General features: G+C 38.3%; 1 protein-coding gene across 3 annotated transcripts in view; it reads left to right on the top strand.

The window, feature by feature from the left end:
- Positions 1 to 22,846, top strand: part of ABCC4 (ATP binding cassette subfamily C member 4 (PEL blood group)) — a 146,311-nt gene that overhangs the window by 79,618 nt on the left and 43,847 nt on the right. For all 3 annotated transcript variants that reach the window (XM_082279420.1, XM_082279419.1, XM_082279421.1), the window contains exons 20-22: positions 599 to 678; positions 18,432 to 18,582; positions 19,222 to 19,341. In XM_082279420.1, coding sequence (XP_082135546.1) covers positions 599 to 678; positions 18,432 to 18,582; positions 19,222 to 19,341 — 351 coding nt within the window. The remainder of the gene's footprint in view (positions 1 to 598; positions 679 to 18,431; positions 18,583 to 19,221; positions 19,342 to 22,846) is intronic.

Raw genomic sequence — 22,846 nt, 5'->3', positions numbered from 1 at the left:
AACGATCAGTATTGTCTAGGTTTTGAATAAGTACAAATGTAAGACTGCATGAATGCAAATTTGTTTCAGATTTTATTTTAGAAACACTTGCAATTTGATTCCATGTATAATGTTGAGGGGTGAGAACAGAAATGCTGAAAAAGATCAGTTAGATCAACTATGATCTATCTGAGACATGCATGCACTAGTGAGTTTCAGTCAAGGATTGGAGCAGATTCTGGCTGTTGTTGCTTGATGAAACTTGCATTAAGTTGTCTGAACTATAAACCTTTACCTGCACATGTTGAGCATATAAAGCATATGTGTTTCACGTGTTAAATTTTGTTGAAATATTATCTTCAACCCATTTGAATTTTTTTCCAGCTGTTTAAGTACAGGTTTTATATTTGGGTAGAAGGCATTTGTAAAAAACTATTCTTCTTCAAAATATATTGCAGTGGTTGCAGAAGATTCCCCTCATGGGGTTTCCAAAATTGTCTTTTTATTTTTAGAGTCCAGCTGTTTCCTTTTAATTGTTTTTGATATGGTAAAACATGGATCTTTTCAGGAATTATATTTACTTTCCTTTTGTTTTTTCTTCTCAACCCTGTTTCTATAGGAAGAATCTTAAATCGTTTCTCCAAAGATATTGGCCACTTGGATGATTTGCTTCCACTGACGTTCTTGGACTTTGTGCAGGTAATTCAGTTGCTTCTGTCAAAGACTTGTGCACTGCATTCTGCATTTAGATTCCTGTATGCTTTGCTGAAGATCAGCTATTTGTCACAGATATAGCTGAGTTGAATGAAAGTACTTGTTTGTGAAAGAAAGGTGCGGCTGAAATTTAACGTGTCAGTAAAAAGCTAACATGAGTAATAACTGGCAGGTAGGAGTGGCTATACACAGCTTGCTATTATGTCAAGATTTCAGCTCATAGTAGCTACATGCTTGGTAAATTGCTCCTGATTTGCCTCCAAGCAATCTGGCAAGCTTATTGCTGTTATAAGAAATATGTCCATAGTAAAGAAACAATCAGCTCACATGAAAAGATAGCACAGATTAACCTAATTACATGTCTACTTCCACAAAGAATCAAATGCTTACCACACCATTTCAGATTAAAATAGGTGTGGCTATTTACAAAGAAAAGATTAGTAGTAATAGGGTGAATATAATAACCTTAATAGGAACAAGTGAAATAAGTTGCTGCAGAAAAGAAAGATGGACAAAGCATTGAGATTTTGATGATGATGAAATGATAAGGGATTATATATGACATCAAGGTAATTTTTCTGTTGCAGTTGCTATTAATCTTTCTCTTAAAAAATTGCAGGAGGATAAATCTGAAAAAAAAAAAGATTGTGCTGTATGAAAATAACATGAATCACAAAATACAGAGAATTGTCGAGGCTAGATAAAGAAAGACTTAGTGGATTATCTGGATCCACTTAGTGGATCACACCTGTCATGCTGAAGTCAGAAATGTTTCTTAAGGTGCTATTGCTAGCTTCTCTTCGTCTCTTAAAGATAACTTATTCAGGATCTAAACATTGTTTTGACTTATTTAAAAATAAACCAAAGACATTTCAGGTTGAGCAGTTTAATCGTGTTGTTCTTGGTGAACTCTTGAAAATACGGAAAGAAATTATTCCAAGAAGAGAAAACACCTATTAAGATAAAGTCTTTTTTGTAGTTTACTGAAATAGCTGAAATTGTGGTGTGTGCTTTGTTTTTCAAATTTTACAGTGCCACTTTAAAGTGTCATTTTGGGGAAGAAAGGAACGTGGCGTATTTTACCCAATTACAGCAATTGAGGGGTTTTTTGTGAGTTAGGGAATTGCTTACAGTGAACATTAGGATTTTTAATTCATGGCTATTTAATTTAATTGAATTTAAATTCTTGAAAGTGCAGTGTAGTTTTTCTATAAAAATAATTCATGTTTGTACAGATTCCAAGTCGTCTTCAGTCTCGTTAACTGTCTTATTAGACAAAATACCTTACTTTATTTCAGCTCTCTCGAGACTATACATATGTGCCTTTCTTTTTGACTGGAAGTTCAGTTTGTCCTGCAGTCCTTATCCTCTTTTCTTAGCATGTGGTTTGCATCCACAAAGTCAAACCCCTCTCTCCTGGACAGTGTGCTTGTCCATTGGACCAGAGGGGTTTGTATGTGCATAAGTGTGTCTCCTTTACAGCAGACTGCTCTGTGTGTGTTCTTACTATATACTACTCATGGCTAGAGCATCCTCTAGGTCCTGTGATCCAGAGATAAAATGATTAACCATTTTCCTTAATTCTGTGCATTTAAAATAATGTGAGGGCTGTGTTGCAAGATGACTTGCATGGTGGTTTTATAGCAAGAAACTGAGTGGGTGTTTTGCATGCCCTGGCATGTGGTTTAAAGGCATGTGGGGTTGTCTGAGGATGCAAAGTTTGCTGGGAAAATGTTACAGAAGTCTGCAAATGCAGAGGGAGCCAAAATTGGTGTGATCTTGTCCATACTTCCTTTTGGGAGCAGACCCTGAAACAAACTGTCTTGAGAATTGCACTGTCTTACTTTTGATGGAACAAACCGATCTGCTTCAAAAGAAAGCTGAGGAAGTGTCTACCCATGCATGGCACATGGTACAGAGGACTGAATGATCTACCAGCAGGTTGGAAAACCAAGTTATTGACCAGTGTATAGATCTTTAGGCAGTGTGTGCTTTCCGAAGCTAAACTGGTCTGGAACGAAAGAGTGAAGGCTGCTTCTCTAGATGTGATTGTTTTCTTCTTTCAAGCAGTTTCCTACTGTGAACCACATTTGGTAAACATTTCCCTTCATCTTGATTAATTTATGCATTTCTTTTAAATTGGCTATTGAATTATTTGTCAAAATCTGAAGTTTGTTTTTAAGTGAAAAGTTTTTGCTCTCCAAAAAAACAAAGTAGATTTTACAAGTCCAGGACACTGTTAAAAAGACACTGTGTTTCAAGGCTTTCCTGCTCTGTTTTGCATCAGAAAAGAAAATTTAGGATCTTACTGTTGATTCATAATGTACTACTATCCATAACAAAAAAATACTTCCTACTTGGCAGGTTTTCTAAAACTTACTCTTCTTGATCGGCAGGCTTCTTGCTTAGGGGATGCTTTTGAAATTCAAGAGCAAAGATACATTTATTTCTGATGAAGCGTGGATTTTTACAAAGGATAACTGTTATCAATTATGATAGAGATCTTTTGTCACTTGTTTTGTTTGCAGGTGTCTTTTATAACACTTCTTATAATCCCTTCAGGAAGAAATATTTTCTCCTTTCTAAAAACAGTATTAGCTGGATATAAAAGCTCTGATCCCAGCCATTATTGTTGATTCTTTGAGAGACATTTCCCAACATTCATTGTTTAAATGGTTGTCAGGAGGAATCAAGTGAAACTTAATAAACAATGCAGTAACTGGTTCATCTTACTTTGTGCGTAGAAGCTTTTCTTGAGTGGATTTGCATTGAAGAAGTGGTCGTTTTTCAGAGTTATTGCTAGGATCATTGTGAAGCATTCCACCCTTTTACTGTATTGGCAAGTGGGTGTGTCATTTCAGCACAAATAAACACAATGTGACTGGACACCCAAAAACTACAGTATGAGCTAATTTAAATACCGATAAATAAATAATTAAATGCAATCTACTAGTTTTAAGAGATTTGGAATTATATTGAATGCCGATTTCTAAGCAATGCTAAAAATTGATAATATTCTTTTTGGAGTACCTAATAAGATTTATACACTGCACTACAGCCATAATGAGCATTATTAGTCTAGACAGCTGTACTGGATGAAAATTAATTCCTTGAACAGAAGGAGTTTAATTTTTTACATCTTCTGTTGAGTTAATGAGAATAAAGACTCTCTTCAAGGCAGTGGATAGTCACTGTACACTTTCTTGTTAAAGCAAAAATAAAAGGTATGTGGCAAGCACAAAAATGCATCATGAACCTTGTGTATTCTTTTGAAAATGTGGTTAGATTTGTTTTGCAATACCTCCCAAAGTAGCAACTCTCACTGCATTTAAAGTTTTCTGCCATCTTCTCATTCTTTGGTTTGAAGTGCACCAAAATAAAACACACCTGTCTTGAGAGACTGAAGGCAAGAGAAGCAATCCTCACTAGAAGGCAGTAATTTTTTTCTTCTTATGAATTTTAACAGCATATGAGACATCTCATGTTAGTGCAATTGAGTGTGTTTTGTGGAAATTACTGCTTTATCCACAAGGTTTATGAATTAAAAATAAGTCTCTTTTATGAGAACATATTTATGGCTATGTTTGACTACATGGCTGGAACAGAACTCTGTGGGTAGATGTGAAGTAGAAAAATTGAGAGGAAACCAAAGATTAAGTTAGGCATTTCAGCTAAGATATCTTTAATTGTACATTTAGAGTCCAGTTCGAAGCTCATTAAAGTAAAAAATATACTTTAAAATCTGCAGTCTAAGCGTGGGTCTTATCTTCTGTAATGAATTCTGGCTGACCATAAGGTTCCATACCAGCTCTCCTAAAAACATAAAATAGAAAGCAATCCTTTGTTTGCTATGACACCTGTTACTTCTACCAAATATGGCATTAAATTTGTTTGTAAAATCAGGTAGTAATCAATGTCTGTAGGTTGGTTGAGATAGTTGAAAAGCTGAATGAACTTGTTTGGTGAAGATGGTGGAGTTTTGGCAAGTTTTTTTGTGAGCTCACATATTTTTAATTATTGTTAGCCTCTTTAGCCTCAGTTCTGCATCTCGCTTTCTTAACCGGAGTTATGTGGTTTTGGCAACTCTTTTCCAACTAAATTATAGTCTCCTCAGGTAAAGGACAACTTGTGTGAAGGCCATTATAGTGCTTTAAAACTTTCCTAAGAGGATTTAAACATATACTTTATTTAGATATAAGCGTCCTGCCTTAACCTCTGTGGGATTATAAGGTTCTGTTGATATGGACTTCACTGGTAGCTGCAGGGTCTGTAGTTTAAACTCATAGACTCACAGAATGCTTTGGGTTGGAAAGGACCTTAAAGACCATCTAGTTCCAAACCCCTTGCCAGGGGCAGGGACACCTTCCAGTACACAGGTTACTCAAAGCCTCATCCAACCTGGCCTTGAACACTTCCAAGGATGGGGCATCCACAACTTCCCTGGGCAGTGTTCAACTCAATGCAGCACTAATAAAACACAGTGCACTAATTGGGGAAAAAGTCAGCCAAGCAATAGAATAAAATAATTTAATGAGGGGGTATTAGGAATTAAGAATCCAATATATTTAATAGTGGTTTATGCATATTAGCCCAGATATTCCTAAGTGGCCAGCATTTTGGATGCTGTATTTTTGAGAGCTCATCAAAGGCTTCTTTTTTAGTACCTGAATCATATTCTGACTGAGATAGATCAGCAGAGGCTTAATATCTTTAAACTCTGGTTTCAGACTATGCTGGATGAGTACCAAAACTGATAAACTACTGCTTGGAAACTGTGTCTATAAACTGATTGAGTACATAGGACGGTGAAATATATTTCAGATTTCCTTTTGGTTTTGTAAATTATTCTGGTAAATTTTAAAGGGATGGTTTTCTCTGTAGTTTCTTGCTCTTGTAATTCTTCAGTGATCTTATTACTTGTTAACAGAGTTGATTTTCTGCTTTAGTTTCTAGTGAATTTGAGTAATTAATGTGATGGCCGCTTCATTTTGATTTCTTACCCTACATTAGATTGAGGGGAGGGGTAAAAAAAATCATGATCTGTTTTGTTTCTGGAGAACACTGTGAACATGTGAACTATCTGCAGCTGCCCTTGAAAAAGGGCAGTGATTTATTGAGGAAAACTGAATTGCAAAACCTTTTTCCTCCCCAAAATCAACAGCTTGACTGAGTTTAAATAACTGACTTTTCATATCCTTTCATCACACACAAAGACCTAATCCTGAGACTACTTGAGCCACCAATGTAGGCTGTGGCTGAGACCACCACTGAATGTGCCATTCCCTTCTCACTACACACAAAACACATTGACTGCAGCTTTATGAAGTGAAAATACTGAAGAAAAGGAAAATGTGAAGGAGGTGTCCACAGTCATTTCTTAAAAAAAAAAAAAAAGAGAAAGGGGAAAAAAAAGCTGCTGCATCTGGATATTAGGAACAAAAAGTGCCTCAGACTGGAATAATAGCTCGGGTCACTTGCTTTCGTATGTGCACAAGAGTGGAACTGCCGTTCCTTGTTTCAGTACCACTGACCCCTGCATTTTATTGTGTGAGGATGTCAGGGAAAGTGTGTAGAAGGAATTCCAGGATCTTTTAGTTTAACAATGACGTTGTTATTTTGTGCGTTCGCGTGAGAGGTGGGATTCCTGAGGAGTTTGTTGTACTGTTTTTTCCAGCTTAGCTGTGTTTAGTCTGTATGTGAGTTTTAAGAGGTATTTTTATTCATTAGAGAATAATTCTTTCTGTGTGTTTGCATGTGCGTATTCAAAATGTGATCACAAGTATGTTGTAAGAAAATAACCAGTAGTGGGATCTGTGTTAAATGTCAGCATACTCTGTTGAGCCGGGTACATAGAGCAGACCTGTGGCTTGGATACCTTCAATACTTTTTGGTTTCCCTTCTGCTGAATCATGGTAGTTTTGCTGTGCTGACGTTTAAATGAAAAATAAATAAATTAAAGAAACACAAAATAGTTGCCTGGTAACACTTGACTACTGAAACCTTACAGGACTTTTTCTTGCTATACCTTCCCAAGACACATAATTACAGTGCATCTGGCTATTGCATAATGAAAGAGCAGTTAAAAACGAAAGAAAAATAATAGGGATTTATATGTTTTCATTGGTAATTTTTGAGCTCTAATTTCAGAAAAGGTTAAAATGAGCATGGCAATAAAATCCTGACTTTCGCTGTGGTCATGTGGTATTTGCATGTACTCTCAGTTTTGGGTTTTTTTTAAAATACCCCCCCCCCCCCCCCCCCCCCCCCCCCCGTGTTGTTAAAAACAAACAAGCAAACAAATAAAAGGGGTGGGAGGTAGTGGAGGAAGAGGAGGCTTGGGTTGCATTTGTGTCTCCAAGACCAGCATACAAAAGCTGTGAGTTTAGCACAGACACTTGTCTAAATAATGCAGTTTTTTATTGACCTTTTCTTCCTCTGTCCTTGAATAACTTGATTGTTAAATCTCAGTAGCCAGTTAAGCTTGTTGATGGTGACCAGCAGTGGGAGATAATCTATGCCACAGCTATTGCTGTTCTTTATTTTGTACCTGTCATCACATTCCTTTGAATGGAAAGGTGAGTATCTTGCATCATACAGACTGCGTATTTACTCAGATTGGTGGTGTGTGTACAGGATAAAGTGTGTAAAGTCTGGAGTCACTGCTAATGGGTAGATTCCTGTTTATATAAGGACCTCGGTTTTCTAGGGAAGGCTAAGTGTCTGTTCTCACTATAGTGGCTACCCAGCCTAAGCCTTTCCCTCACCCCTTTTTTATTTTTTTTTAATTTGCTTTTTTCTATTTATGTTCATTTGTAGAATTTTTATAAGAACAGGTATGCATGCCATTCTCTACACATGAGTATCAAGGCAGCAGAGATCACTACTGTAACAAAACTAATGTGTGCAGGAACATAATAGAACTACTTTAATATTTTAGGGTGTTTATTTACTTGGTATTAATAAAATTTGAAGATGCAACCCTTTATCTAACATGGGAAAGGAAGTAAAATAATACTGAAAGTGTGGTGTCATTACCTTCTTTTCATCCCGCCTCCTTTACTGCTTTTCTTGTTTTTCTTAACTCTATTTCCTTTTAGTTTTTGCAGTTCTCCATTTATGTGGCAAAAGCAGATGATAGTTTTGTACTGGGCTCCTTTCATTTTCTCACTGAAATGTGGAATACAGGTGGTTTGAATATAGTGCTCTGAAAAACAAAGCTAGTTTTCAATTAGTGGAATTCTGTCTTCTCTATTTCTTTTTCTAGAGCTTATGAGATTTGTGAGGTGCAGTCCTTACCTTAATTTCTCTAACATTTGAGCAGATTGAGGTTAAATGGTAGTTGTTCTTGCAGTATTTTGATAGTTGGAACGTCTAAATACGGTCAGGTTTAAATCACCTCTTCTCCAAATGGGCTTCTCTGTTTTCTTTATCAGATTACTTTCCATCTATTTTCAGGTAATAGAAAGCAGGACAGTTGTATGGAAGTCCAGTGATGTACCCCCTCTTCTGTGTGGTTTGGAAATTTCCCCTCTTTGGTTAAGGTGGAATTTGTAAAAGTTCCAGAAAGAGATTCTGTTCATTTGGGGCTGTTCATATCTGTTGGAAGGTATTTTCTTGTTTGCTTTTCTTAGTGTGAAAGAGGACAAAGAAATACTCTGTAAGTGTATTTATGCATGTAAGTGAACTTATATTCTGTAGTTTTCTCCTTTTCTTTTTGGTCTTTCTTTGTGTATGTACTACTGCTGCTTTTAGTGCCAGAGTGGGAATTTTTGTTATTATTGTTTATAGGTATTTCCCTGACTTTTTAAGCATTATTGGCAACCTATCGTGTCTGTGTCTCAAACTGGTTTTAAAATTAGTTTTAAGACTTCTGCAAATCATTAACATTTCTAACACTACACAGTAGCTAGAAATATGTTAATTCTGCTGTCAGTCATAGAGTGTAACAATCCTGTTCCAAATGGTGATAAGTACAAATCTTCTAGATTGCCTTAAACTACTGATACACTATAGATAGGACAATGTCTGCTTACAAACAAATTAGGATTTCACTGTTTGGCAAAAGGATTGGAGATTTCACTTTTGATTCAAGAAGGAAGGAGAAACTTGGAGGTAATTTGAATTACTAAGCCATGTAGCTGACGTGTGTGTGTGTGTGTGTGTGTAAAATTATTATGCATATTTATGCCCAAAACAAACATGTGGGACAAGGAATTTTCCTTAGGAAAAATAAAGGCTGCATCTCACAGAAATGTGCTGCCAGGGTTATGTGTGCATCTGCACAACGTAAGAGCTTTTCTCTTGCTGAAGCTGATACTGTGGGTACTTGGTGAACTCTGCAGATGATTTGAAAACTCCAGATGAGTTTGTGCGTCAAAAGGTAGAGGAGATTGCAGTGTGGGCAGCTCTATCCAACAAAAGATGAGAGTTCAGGTGGTAACTGAATGTCGTATGTCTTTTTGTTACATCTTTGTATTACATCTACATTACAGGAATTTTTGTATTGTTTAAAAAAATTGATTCATTTAGATTGTACTCCTGAAATACAAAAATCTGTCTATTTAGAAAGGCTCTTTCAAGGGCTTAATCATATCTGTTCCTGCACAGTGGAAGAATAGGATGCTGAGCGATTTAATTTTCTTCCACAATCACATCCCTAAATATTTTTCTTAATTGTTTTTGAAGTCAGTCTAATGTTTAAGTAAGCAGAACTCTTGCTATGAAAGTCGCTCATATGCTAAAATAAAGGGTTTAGACCTTCTTATAAAACTGCTGGGTTTGGTACTTGATTCAGTTGTCCACCCTTCTGTCAAGTACAACATAACACTTAGAAAAATATTTTTTCAATTTTCTCACTAATAGATAGTCTGGATTTTGGGATCAGACCTGGTATCAGTTACTTACTTCAATACATATGCCTTTATTGATGGTTTGTGCTAAAGCTTCTGAAAAGTCTTCCTGATGGTTTGCTGCATATTTGTAACACATAAAGAATGAGCACACACTTATGGCAGTAAATAATGTTTATTCTCTGCCAAGGAATTTTCTCTTTACTCACTGGGTTCTGGACATGCACAGAACAGCTGAACTGGGTGAAACCTGCTGGTGGTGGAGTGAGGCTGGTGCTGGTTAGTTTAAATATGGTTGCTGAAAGTATCAGACCACTGTTAAGCTTTGTGGCACTGAGTGATCTCTAGACATCATGTAGTACTGAAAAATTATGAGTCAGGAGTTTAGTTTGAATAGGAAAGTCTTTTATAGCCCTATCAAAGTGGTAAAGCTCTGGGGATGTTAAGGGAAAAAATACCAGGGACAGGTTAGAAAGCATTTTTTGCATATCTGCTGTGAAAGAGTGTGACCAGAAGGAAACAAAAGGTAGTTCTATTTCTTAGGATAGCTGATGTTGTATTCCTTAATATTTTTCATAGTTTTCATTTAACTGGGGCAGAGAGGCTGTGTTCATGGTGTTTACAGAAATATGAGTAGTTTTTTATTCCACCAAAAAAAAAAAAAAAAACCATGAGCAGTGTATTTTTAAATAGCAAGAACAACAATAAAATGCTTAAAAGCTTGTAGTTGCTGTAAGCCTGAAGAGCTACTGAGGAATTGATACTCTCTTTAACAGAAGAGCCCACAGTTTGAATGTAGCACAAAGCTTTTAAAAGTTGTTGAAAGACCCAGAATTGACTTCTGGTGAAAGTTAGACTTGGCTGAGCAGAAAAGGTCATGCAGTTGAAAACAAGGTACTCTTGAGGAGGGTGCACAGCTGCTCTGGCGTTACGGCCACGAGAGACGAGACTTGAGGCAGGAAAGTACAGGGCTCAAAGACAGAGTTTGCAAAGCTCTGATACATGGGGCAGCAGCATTTGTGGTAAGCACAATTTTGTTAAACATTTTAAAGAACTGCAAAAAAATGTGCACAGCATGGGTGAAAAGGTGATAACATCATCATTAGCTCAGAGGAATTCCTCACAGGAAGAATGGGCAGCATTTCAGCAAGTAAATTAATGGACTTGACCATAAGAACGTGAACTAATGCCATGCAGGGTCACAGCAGTGGTCTGTCTAGGTCAGTGGTTTTTCTCTAGCAGTGGCAATAGGGGATGCAATTTGTGGAGGGCATGAGCTACTTTCTGTGATCCTTTCCCTGTTTAGTACCCCAGCACTCACAGTTTTGTACTGGGGATATCAAAACTTTTCCCAGCCTAACTTTTCCCAGTCCTTTTATGATCCATTTTTTGAATCATTTTGTATTGGCCTGTAAGATCTGCCTCCTGCATCCTAATAGCCTGAAAACAGTGAGATATTGGTTGATTTTTTTTGTTGTTCTTATTCTGTGTATATGTTCTCCATAATTATCACTGAAATAAAATCTGCTGTCAAAAGGGGATAAAACTGAGACAAGTATCAGTGAATCAGCCTCTGCTGGTAAAGTGCTAAGCATACGAATAAAGAACAAAGTGGGAAATACACCACTTGTAGCAGTACTAAGGAGAAAAATACCCATTGTTGAATCAAATGTTTTGATTTCATAAGGCTCTGTGCTCAGTGGGGCTATCTTGGCCTTATATAGCTGGGGGAAGATTATGGAGATGACTTCTAAGAGGTAGGAGGGGAGCAGAAACTGTTGAGCCATTTTTTTTTCCCTTTAAAAATATCAGTTATTTGACAGTAAGGACTGATAGAGGAGATACAAAAATGCATTGTTCTAGGAATCTTGAAGCAAGTGCAACAGCCAACAAAGTGACCACATTTGGCAATGGTGGTGGATATTGGAGGCACAATCCTTCTAAATTAATATGAAGGAAAAGGGATGCTTTCTGCTATATGAGGAGTAACTCTGGGAATATTGGGTGATGTCAGACATTTTTCTGTAGTGTTTCAGGCAGGTTCTGGCAAGAGCTGTCAAGAAAGCAAAGCATGTGTGTGTGCATGTTCTGCACTCGCTGATTAATGCTGTTTCCTCAAGCTACCATGTAAAGTTGTGCTCGGCATCTGAGGTGTTCCACAAGAAAATAAAACATATTTTTCATGGTACAAAGACCACTGTAGTTTATGTGAATAGTTCTTGTGTGTGCACCTTTTTTTCCCTTGGGAAAAGAACAGTGTAAGAATATAGCCAGGGACTATTCACCGGAGAAGTGACAAACAGCACTGCTGAACAGCAAAACATATTAACTCTTTATATTATTCATACAGGGAGATCACAGTTATAACTAACTCCCCGTAACTTCAGGAAGAACTCTCACTTTTCTATAGATCCTCATTGCGAAGTTGTGACTTGCTGCCCAAATCACTGAGAACACTTGTGTGCAGATGTGCTCAGGGGGCACAAGGCACAATAAACGAGGAGCACTTCAAAGATCCTACTCAAGATTTTACTGCTTATAGATACAAAAATATATTGTCCATAGCCATTTACAAGAATGGCTGTTGGCACTGTCATTTTGTGTGTGACAGCATTGGTTTCCATGTACAGTGGGTATGAACAGGAGCTGTATGCCTAAGCAGAGGCCATACCTTTGGCTCTGATAAAAGCTTGTTTTTCCATTAAAAAAACCTGTATTAGCTGGAAGTAACTTACTACCGTGGCCGAAGAGCCCTGGCAACAAACCTCTTACATGAGTGAAGATAGTTTATTATTAGAAGGAAGATAACCTCTGAATGTTTTAGGAATGTAGCGTGGAGTTTTAAAAGATGAGTATTTTAAGTGTCTGTCAGAATCACCAAGTCCAGAGCTTGGTTATGTGTCTCTTTCTAAAGCGTCATATCTGGAAGTCTCAGACAACATACGGACTGTGATTTTTGGAAACTGCTGTTACCATCAAATTCTGCATGAGGCAGTTAAACCTCCTGGCCCAGGGTGCCCAGAGAGCCTATTTCTATTCCTTCTTGTAGGGTAAGAGATTACTGATGATAGGATGCTGTTTGAATATGAGAGTGGTGGCAGTGCCAATGTATTAACACCCTTTTTATGGTAAGGTCACTTGTTCAAGAACAATTGCACACAGTTTGCCATGACCTCAAACAAATATTAAGGCTTCTCACTTAATGACTAAATGCATGCCAAGTCAAATGAATGAGCATGTTGGTGGCACAGAAACATTTGCCCTGAGGAGCTCAGTATATGCTTGTTCACTTGGAAAAACAGCAATCCAGAAAGACTGTCTTGTAGAGGTGAGAACAAACAGGAGGTCCTTAGCATTAAGGATGTGACTGGAAATCTTGAATACACTTCCGTGGTCTATCTGGAAGATGTATTCAGCCCATTTGCAGTGACATACTGATTTAGTTAGGTAACCTCTTGTCAACTAATTGCAAATAGCAGGATTCAGAGAAGAAGAGAGCATCTTGCAGAAGATAAGATGAACTTGGTATTTTTGAAGCTTTTAGAGCTGGCAGTATTTAGTTCTTACTTTCTTCTTTCAATTTATCTGAAAATACAATTTTCATTTCTTCTCCAGCTGCGCCTTTTTTTCCCCTTTCAGTGCATTGATTGTCTTGGTCTTTAAATTCCAAATTTTCTCATGGATGCACATTTTCCTGAAGCTGAATTAACACCAATTGAGAGCTGTCATTCCTGTCAAAGATTGCTGTCCTTGGTTGCTTCAGAAAAGGATACTGTCTGAGATGCCTTTTAAATATTGTATGTCCCGCGTGTTCTCCTGTACTCATAAGTCTTCACTGCATTTTTGCTGAAGACAAATGTGTTCCTGACAGTTCGATGCAATAGTATAAACAACCATATGTATGTATTTTTAACCAGTTCCAAAAGAAAGCCAGTAAATTTTATTTAAAAAGTAGTTTGAAGACAAGACTACTCACCTGAACTCAGCTACTTTAAATGAGTAAAATGAAGTAGAATCATTTAGGTGGTATTTTCTCTTTGGATGTTTCCTATGGCTTGTTGTAATAAAGGGGAGAAAATGCAGAAAATCTGCGCTGTGGTTCTGGGTGGAGCTGGCCTGAGTCAAGTGTTTATCACTCTGATCTTCTCATTGCAATGTCGTCTTCCCAGGGAAACTTGTCTTCTGGTGTCCCAATGTAACCAGCCACCTGTGCAGTTTTTCTTTAACAGAGCTGCAGGTCAGTCAATCCAAACAGTCTGGTTTAAAAAAAAAAAAAGCATTCAAGGATAAAGAAAATGTCAGAACTGGATTAGGGATTGATTGTGCGTGCAGTTTCTTGGCAGAGTCAACAAGGAAATAATTTCAGTCAGGGGTAGGGGAGAAGGAGGAGGAAGGATGATGCCAAGCAAGTATGAACAGAGTGGGGTTTTGTAGTTTCTTGACCCGGCTTTACTTCAGACAGCACAGCCTGAGAGTGCCCTAAGTTAATGCAGTGAAGGTTCAAATTGAAATTGAGGCCATGTGCCTTTGCTATTATTAAATTAGTATGGCTTTGTGGCAGTTCCATGGGCTAATATAATCCTTGGGAGTGTATATTGGGGTCCAGGGAGTAGCATTTAGGAATTGGGGCTGAGTAGGTGTATTTGGCTTCTGCTTAAGTATTGGTAAAACCGGTCCTGGAACACTGCAGTTTTTGCATGGTATTTGACTGTAGATTCAGTCATCAAAACTTAAGCTTGATGGGCTTTAGATGCTTACTTTGCTGTAGTCAGAGGGCATCAAGTAAATACAGTTGGTGGATTGTAGAGAAGTATTCAACCACAGGGTCATTAGGTATACACTTAAAGGTTAGATGAAGTTACCATCCTTGGACATGTTTAAAAGATGCGTAGATGTGGTGCTTAAGGACATGGTCTTGTGGTGGACCTGGCTGCATTAACAGTTGGATTCTATGACCTTAGAGGTCTTTCCCAATCTAAACATTTAACTATTCATTTATTCTAATTTAACTATTGTATTAATCACTTTTTAAGCTTCTAAACTAGGACAGGAGTTTCACTATGGGCCACATCTAGACTCCCACAATCAGGTTTCCAAGTCTCAAATCCCATCCCCTGGGCTCCTCTCATTGATTAGAGATCCTACCAGGTCAGCAACTGCAAGTCCAGAATAGTGTGGTTCCTATGGTAGTAGGTCCTGTAGCATGTTTTTCAGTTCTGTGGTTGTGGTACAGAAATACCTGTTATTCCTAGATCAAGACCTGTTTGAGATAGAAACTCCAGGATATCACTCTCAGCACCTGTAAGAATTATGGATATGTAGGTCATCAGATGATGAAGAGAAAGCACGTTTCACAAGTGATCAGAGCATTCATTTCCCCAGAGGGTTATAGTTGGGTATGCCTGCTGCAGTAAAAGAGGAGATTTTTAAGGAAAAAAAAGCCACAATAAATGGAGTGACTGACCAAAGCATGGGGGAAATCTCTCAGGACTCTTGTAAGCAAGAGGATAACTCCAACAGAAACAACATGTGCTTTTATGTACTCTAGGGATAGACTGTGTGCAGGCTTGTGTGTGGGAGATTGATCTTTCTCCAGGGAAACTGAAGCAAGTTTGAAGGTGAACGCTGGAAGCAATGGTATTTCCTTGAAACTATCCAGGTCCTTTTGGTCTTGGTAGCCAGTGCATCTGTTATCTTTTGTGCAAGGTGGCCTTGTTTCAAATGCTGTGCAAATAGCTGTAAAATGTAATTCATCAGCTCCTGTGTTTTTGTTTTGGTTGCTTGTCTTCTTTTTTTTTTTTTTGGTTTGATTGTTATTTTCTGCACAGTCATTACATTTTGAATGCTAAAATTAAGAAATACAGTAAAAGATGCTGGGTTTGTAGGCCATATTCCTTTTAGGTAGGAAAATCTTAAACTTTTGATGCAACTTTCCATTGTAAGCTGGTTCTGCAATGAGAAGTCCGGATACCCAGTCCTGAGCCTTTCTTGCTGTTTGTCTCCAGAGAGGAGAGACACCAGACTACTCGTGCTATCATTATTGTCAGCCTGCTGATTATCTTGGGTCCTGCAGCTTGCACACAGTGAATCTGGTAGAAGTCGGGGCAGTCTCCAGCTGCAAAGGTTGGTTGTCTCTTGTGAAATTCAGGAGCTAGAACCTTTGCCTTACCTCATGCAGTGACTACATGATTACAGTCTGCAAATGGTTGTGTCTGGCTTTCAGACTACTTCATTAAGAGTTAATTTATATGCAAGTTTGGTTTTCAAAAAAAAACAACACACATGACTGATCCACCCTATCATAAATTTTTATAATGATAAGGTGGTGCAGGCTCATCTAAAATTCCTTCCAAAGGCGGTGTCAGATTTTTATTTTAGTCATCCTAACCATCTTTTCCTTCCCTGTATTTCTGCCATAGCAAGGCTTTGTTTACATGAGCTGGATCTTAATAGTTTTACTCCCACTCGCACCCCCACTGGCAGTTTGCAACATATTCTAGATTATCATCACTAAAACTTCAGTTTGGCTTCTTTTCTTTTTTATTAAGAAGCATTTGTTTTCCTCAGAATTTTTTTTCCTTGGAGCAGCTCTCCTCAACATTTGGCTTCAGATTTGCAGCTGATGTTATGAGGAGACTGTGTACTTCAGAAACAGCTTTTTTGTGGCTGTCTAGGAAGTGACTGAGGGAGAAGGCAGCAGGTGTATAAAGAGATTCAGGAGCGAGTTTGGAGCAGGAAGGAAGGAACGGACTTCAGTCTCCACTGATAAGGATGGAGGTGAGGGAACCTTTAGCCAGCATGTCATTTATGCCAAGCTGGCAGGCTTGGCAGAGATAATGAGCATTACTGAGGCAAGTGAAGATCTAGACAGGAGAAAATTTGTAGGAGGTCAGGAATCTTTATTCCCTTTCTCCTCACCCCATGATAAAAAGGAAACATGTTTACAGGGTTCTAAGGAATGCCAGAGAAGTAGAAGGTAGAGAAGGGCTGATGGCAGTGCTGGTGAGGAGCCAGGGTGCTTTGTTTTGCTTTGTGCTGACATAGCCATGTGCTTAATTGATCCAGGTGGAACACCATGCACTCTCATTGCCACCTTACCTCCTCCTGATGAAATCTAGGTAAAATGTTTGCCATCTGCTGTGTCTATCTAGAAGGTCAAACAACATGATGCTGTCAACACCTTAACCCACAGATGAGCAGTGTAGTGATAATGCTTCAGAGCTCCTTTCCCGTGCCTACCTTACAGCAATTTTCCTTAAGAGAGTTATGAGACCCTAAAATGTGCTTTCAGGATCTGTGAGATGCTGGGCTATTATACTGATAAATCTTCTTTCATGAGCTAAGACCTCTAAGGCTAGAGCTGACTCATGCAGTCTAAGGTGTGTGGGGTTTGCTCTTTGGTCAGGTCAAATTAGGGTAAAGTCAGAGAAGCCTGAAGAAAAAAAAAAAGGCAAATTTAGGGGTAAAGGTTCTGCTTGGTTTTGGCCTTAGTGGGCTACCAGAAGTGCAACAGGAAATGCAGTATAATAGACACTTCCACTGAAAGTGTTTGAAAACACAGATAGCTCTCTGATATCTACCTTAGCTGATGTGTTGCTTATGTGTGCACTGAGTTGGAAAATTCAAAGGGTGGAAGCATTTTTGCTGTAAGACATGCATTTCTGGCACCCAGTGGTCACTAATGCATTTTTGGAATCTAAAAATCAGGCAGCCACAAAATTTAGCTGGAATCCACTTCTGTGTTGTATGTGATGACGAAGAAGGTGGCTGCTCTGCAGTCCATAAAATGAAAAATTTTTAGAAAATGTTGTCATTTCTAATGATTATGTTAATAAGAATAATACAGGAATTTAGTCTTGATCCTTGAATTTAGGATTTCAGTTGTGTGGTTTTTGTACAGTATGGTTTTATTTTTATATGGGTTGGGGTTTTCCCCCTTTTTAAGGAGCAAATGGGCACACCCTAATTACAGTATACCAGAACTCCTGCCATACGCTCATTCATGCACAGCTGGGTTCTGAAAGAAGTTTGTGTGCAGATGATGGTTTTGACTGTGTATTCAAACTGAAAGTTTGATGAAAGATGTGGAGGGATCTGAAGGAAATGGAGGATTAAATTCAGAAAGTTGAGCCAGGATCCTCTGTCTTAAGCAACAGAGTTTATCTGTTATATCTCGTTAGATCTAGTTTTCTAAGAGTAAAGTCAGATTTACCTCAGCTGTTACATCAAACTCCAGTAAACCTGGTAACACCAGCCTTTTATGACACTTCTTGCAGTGTGTAGCATTTTCTTCTTATTTGTAGCATTTCACAATGCAATCCTTTGAGAAGAGAAAGCCCACTTTGTCCTATCCTGGGTTTTCGTTCTAAATGGGACAGTGTTGTGTTTAGGAAAACATTGCATGCCTGTGTTGAAAGTCTCTCTTCCAACTGTCAAGTCTTTCAACTCAATTTGAAAGCCAGTTTTTCACCAGTTTCTTTTTAGCAGGAGTGAAAAAACATATCCTTGATTCCCCACATAGCTAGAGTCCATTAAATATTAGTTGTTTATTACATTGATCATCTATTACTCTGTGACAGCAGTCACAAAATAGTCTACAAAGCAAGACACTAATGTTCTGTCAACCAGCTTTGTAAAGACATTTCTTAAAGAACAAATAATGTGGAAGAAAACCATAAACTGCAAAAATAGTCAATTTAGGTATACTGTAAATTTTCCAAGTTGCTTAAAAATAGATGTTGCTCATATGTTATGCAATGCATCTGCTCTTAAATGTGGTAGTTATGTTTAAATATTTATGTGTTTCAATAATGTTAAATAGTTTTATACTTGTTCTAAATTAAATTCTTCTGGCAAAGAGTTTTTTATTTTGTTTCTATTGTGCTCCAGACTCTCCTACAGATTTTTGGTGTGGTGGCTGTGGCTGTGGCAGTGATTCCTTGGATACTCATCCCCTTAATTCCACTATTTATTCTTTTCATTTTTCTTCGACGATATTTCTTAGACACTTCAAGAGATATTAAACGTCTAGAATCCACAAGTATGTAGTTTGGCGGGACTTAATGTTAGTTTGAACCCTGCTTATTATTATGTGAAATGCTAGTATTTTATAGACAGTCCATCAAAGATTTTTTTTTTCTTTTGCTATGCAAATAACTTCCTTATTGCCTTGGTTCTAAACTAGTGAATTACATGCTTCACTCCTGTTTTGCATGATGATAAACCTAGGGTATGTCAGTTTAACTATCTGTAAATAAAGCTAGTTAAGAACATGCTAAGCTGCTGGTCTTTGGGACCTTGCATGCATATATTAATGGTATTTCTGACCTTATCTGACTCTTGTGCCTGACTTTAGCTTGACTATCATATGGAATATTAAGCACTATGAATAACAAACATGGGTGCCTAATGTCATTAATAAAGCTCAAAGAATTTCTTCAGTGACAGCTATTGTTAAAAATGTAAGTCATTTTTCTGTAAATTAATCTGCCTGGCTGTCTGACTGATTCTAATTGAGGAAGAGGACATTAGTTAAAGATACTGCTAAAGATATTCTAAAAAGATGCAGTAGAGTAGTTTGTATGGTTAAATATAAAGTAGTAGGATTAAAGATTAGTGTGGTACAAAAAGAATTAGATGTTGTACTTCAGCTATTGTTAACTCTCATTTCTCTTTGTAGCTCGAAGTCCAGTGTTCTCCCACTTGTCGTCATCCCTCCAGGGGCTTTGGACTATTCGGGCTTTGAAAGCAGAGGAAAGATTTCAAAAATTATTTGATGCACACCAAGACCTCCACTCAGGTTTGTGATGAATTGATGTGAAAAATCAAATACTTTGCACAGTAGGAGGGAAATATCTTATCCCCTCAGCGACATGTGCATATAATGTGCATTAAAATCAGTAGGAGCTGTGCATTTGTCTCTTTAGGGTAAAATTTCTGTATTAGAACAAAAACATTATCTGTCTAGATTTAGAGAATTTACTTTGGGCTGTAGTATAATTTAGAATCCCCATGCATATGTTTTAACAATGTATAAGATAAACATTTGAAAGTATGCCTGATAAGAATAAGAATAATTTTTAACATTTTCCTCGATTCCATCTTTAAGAAAAGGAGGGGGGGGGATGCAGAGAGAGATGTGGGGGAAACAAGCTATATTATGAAGCATTTGATACTAAGTAGTGTGCTAGGAATGGGCAGATAATATAAATAATCTTGGAAGTCTCATAAATTAACTTTATTTTTTACTTTGAGTAGCTTTCAGGGCTTAAATCTAGTATATGGAATTAACATCATTGGAAGTTATAAAATACTGGTATTGTGCAAGAATAAGTAATACAATTCAGGTTTGCACTGTGATTCTTTAACTTCTGTTAATTAAATGTTCTTTACTACTGTGTTTTTCAAGATACAGCAGAATGCAAGTTTTCAGTTCTGTGTTTGTTAAGAGTGTGAACTTCCTCTGTTGTAAGACATACAAGTGTATTCGATGGCTGTTTTGTAATTTATATATTTACAAGGTTTCAGACCAGACCAGTTGCTCCTTTCTGAAGTACAGTTAATCACAGGTTGTAGCATCATGCACACTGACCTTGTTGAGCCCAGTGACTTGTGACTGGTGTAGTATATCCTCCAGGGAGGCACCTCTAGCTTTGAATTTCCCATTTCTTAATATTTTAGAGTTGCTAGTTATCTGACCACATCAGTGTTACAGTAGCTCATAGCAAGGGAGAACAAAGTTGTGTTTTAGCTTTATTTTAAGACATCTTTAGTCAATAAACTGTGTATAGAAGTTTCACTATACAAAGAGGACTGTGACATTTAAAAGAAACATTTTTCTATATTTTAAGGTTAGATCTAGGGAACATAAAAACTCTTTCATTTTTCAGTCAGTTTGGTGCATCTCCCTAACAAAACTGTCAATAATACCCCTCCTAGGCAGATCAGAAACCTGTTTTTGAGGTCAAGCTTCAGTACTTGTGGTCACACTCTTCTCCATACCTACACACTTCATTTTGGTGTCTTTCCCACCAGAGTCTTTGGGGTACACCAGCTGGCTTAAAGTGTGTGTGGGTTTTGGTCCTCATAGGGAATATGTGCCTGGACAGCAAAGGAGGGCAACTTGTTAGCCCACACTGGGAATACATCATCCAGTTTTGTACCCCCAGATCTGGGAAACATTCTAACAAACTGGATTGAACTCCGTGGAGGAGCCACTAAGATAGTCAGGGTATTAACAGAAGAGATTTCCTTGTGTGGGGAGATAACTGGGCTTGTTCAGCTCACAGAAGAGGCAGCGTGCAGAGAATTCAATACTGGCCTTCCAGTGTCTGCAAGGATGTTGCTGTGAATGCAGGCTCCTCACCACAGTACACAGCGGTCGGAGCAACCACGTGGGTGTAAGTTGTAACAAGAGAGGTTTAACCTGAATTAAAGGAAAAACTATTTCACTGTGAGCACAGTCAAGCAGAGGCAAAGATTGCCCAGAGATGCAGGCTTCATCTGTGTTGATTTTCAAGACTCAGACTGCATAAAGCATGGAGCAACATGGTCTGGCCTCCAGGCTGACTGTGCTTGAGCCAGAGGCTGAACTAGAGATTTCCTAAAGTTGTTTTCACCCAGGATAGTTCTTTGATAGTAAATGCGAGCAAGCAGTAGCTGATATAAGAGAATACCTTTCATACCAGCTCACAAAGTTGGACTCCCGGGATTTTAAGTCTCCTGAAGAGTTTTAAATTCTTTCCTGCATTACAGAAGGCTCTCCCAACCAGCAGTGGTTTTGTTGAGCACTTTCAGCTGGAGTAGTATCTTCCTCTCTGTTTAGGCCTGAGTCTAGGTCACAGGACACTTGCTTTGAACCCCTTTGAGTGACGCCTGTGAATGGAGCATTAAGTAAATTTTAGATAAAAAGCATCTAAAAGGCATGCTGAGATTTGACCAAACCCAAGTTTCCTTTCTGCCAGTGCCCATCTCTATAGGCAAGCCCATGAGTCATCAGACCATGATGAGTCTTTGTTAGTTCCTGTGACTGTCAGATTCCTTCCTCTATGCACAGTGACCCCTGTTACATAGGGAGGTTGCAAAATGACCCATCTCATGCTGGCAGTTTAACCAACCTTCCTGGACAATAGGATCAATGGAGCAAAATCCTGGAGATGGAAAATCTACTTCCTGTCCTACTTCTTGATCTTACAAGTACACTGTTGCACCACAAATTAGCTTTAGTGTCACAAGGAAGCTGCCATAGATTGTTTCTAGGGCCACGTGGTTTCTGGACTTCAGAGAAGTAACTAAATTATTACGGTGAATTCAGTGTCTGGAGCTAGGTTTCTGAATTGTTGCAGCACTCCCTTCTGCATGTGTCATTCCATGTGCCCAGGTGTATGACCATATCAAATGTCTTGTTTAATGCAACCATTAATGCTGAATGTGTGGTCAGCCATATGCAGTTAGGGTTGATGTAAATGGTACTAAGAGGTTACCAGCTCTGTACCTTACCTGGATGCGTCTTGTCATCCTCAATCTTACCCTCTGCTGCCCTCCAGAAGTTACACGGAGGCTTCTGTTAGCTGAAATGATTTGTTAGATCACTCCATAATCTGGCTATTGAGGATGATCAGGCTTAAAACCAGACTTACCTCCTCTCTATCTTACAAAAGGAAGAATTTTTTTGTCTGAATTCTTCCCAGCACTGGGCTAAGGAACACTGAACAGTTGAAGCGGCACTGATCTTAAGCAGGGAGTAATGGCAAGCAAGGCAGAAAGGGTTGCAATGGTGACCTTCTGCTGTGACTTGGTAGCAGCTGGAACAATTCTTCTGACTGCAGCCTAAGCAATAAATATGCCATGCTTTGTTATGGTTCTGGTTTTGGCCCTGAATTCAAACACTGTGCCTTCTGTATTGCAGTGTCTTTTCCTGCTCTCTCTTGTACCTTGTACTGTAGCATATCTATCTGGGATGGAACTTGGCACCAAATTGTCAACACCTGAATATGAGTGCAGAGTGGAGATGTCCACCTGTGAGCTTCCCCAAAAGTTAATATGTGCATCTAATCATCTGAATAGATCTGTATAGCTGCACTGGCTGTATTGAGTAGCTCCTGCAGGAGCTTAACCAGGTGCAGCTGCCTTCTGAAGACTTGGCTGTGACAGTTGTATTGTGATATGTTCTAGATAAAAGCCTGTAGACTCTAGTTCAGCTACAGTAAGTGCAGTTGTACTTTTGTTTTTTGTATAAGACTCGAGTCCACTAGAGAAGAGGCTTCCATTTTAAATAAATGGACCATGCTTCAAGCCCTGGCTGT

The sequence above is a fragment of the Coloeus monedula genome, assembly GCF_965178545.1.
Source record: "Coloeus monedula genome assembly, chromosome: 3".
Lineage (NCBI taxonomy): Eukaryota > Metazoa > Chordata > Aves > Passeriformes > Corvidae > Coloeus > Coloeus monedula.
Note: the sequence above shows the minus strand (reverse complement) of the source record. Positions and strands in the feature narration are given on the sequence as shown.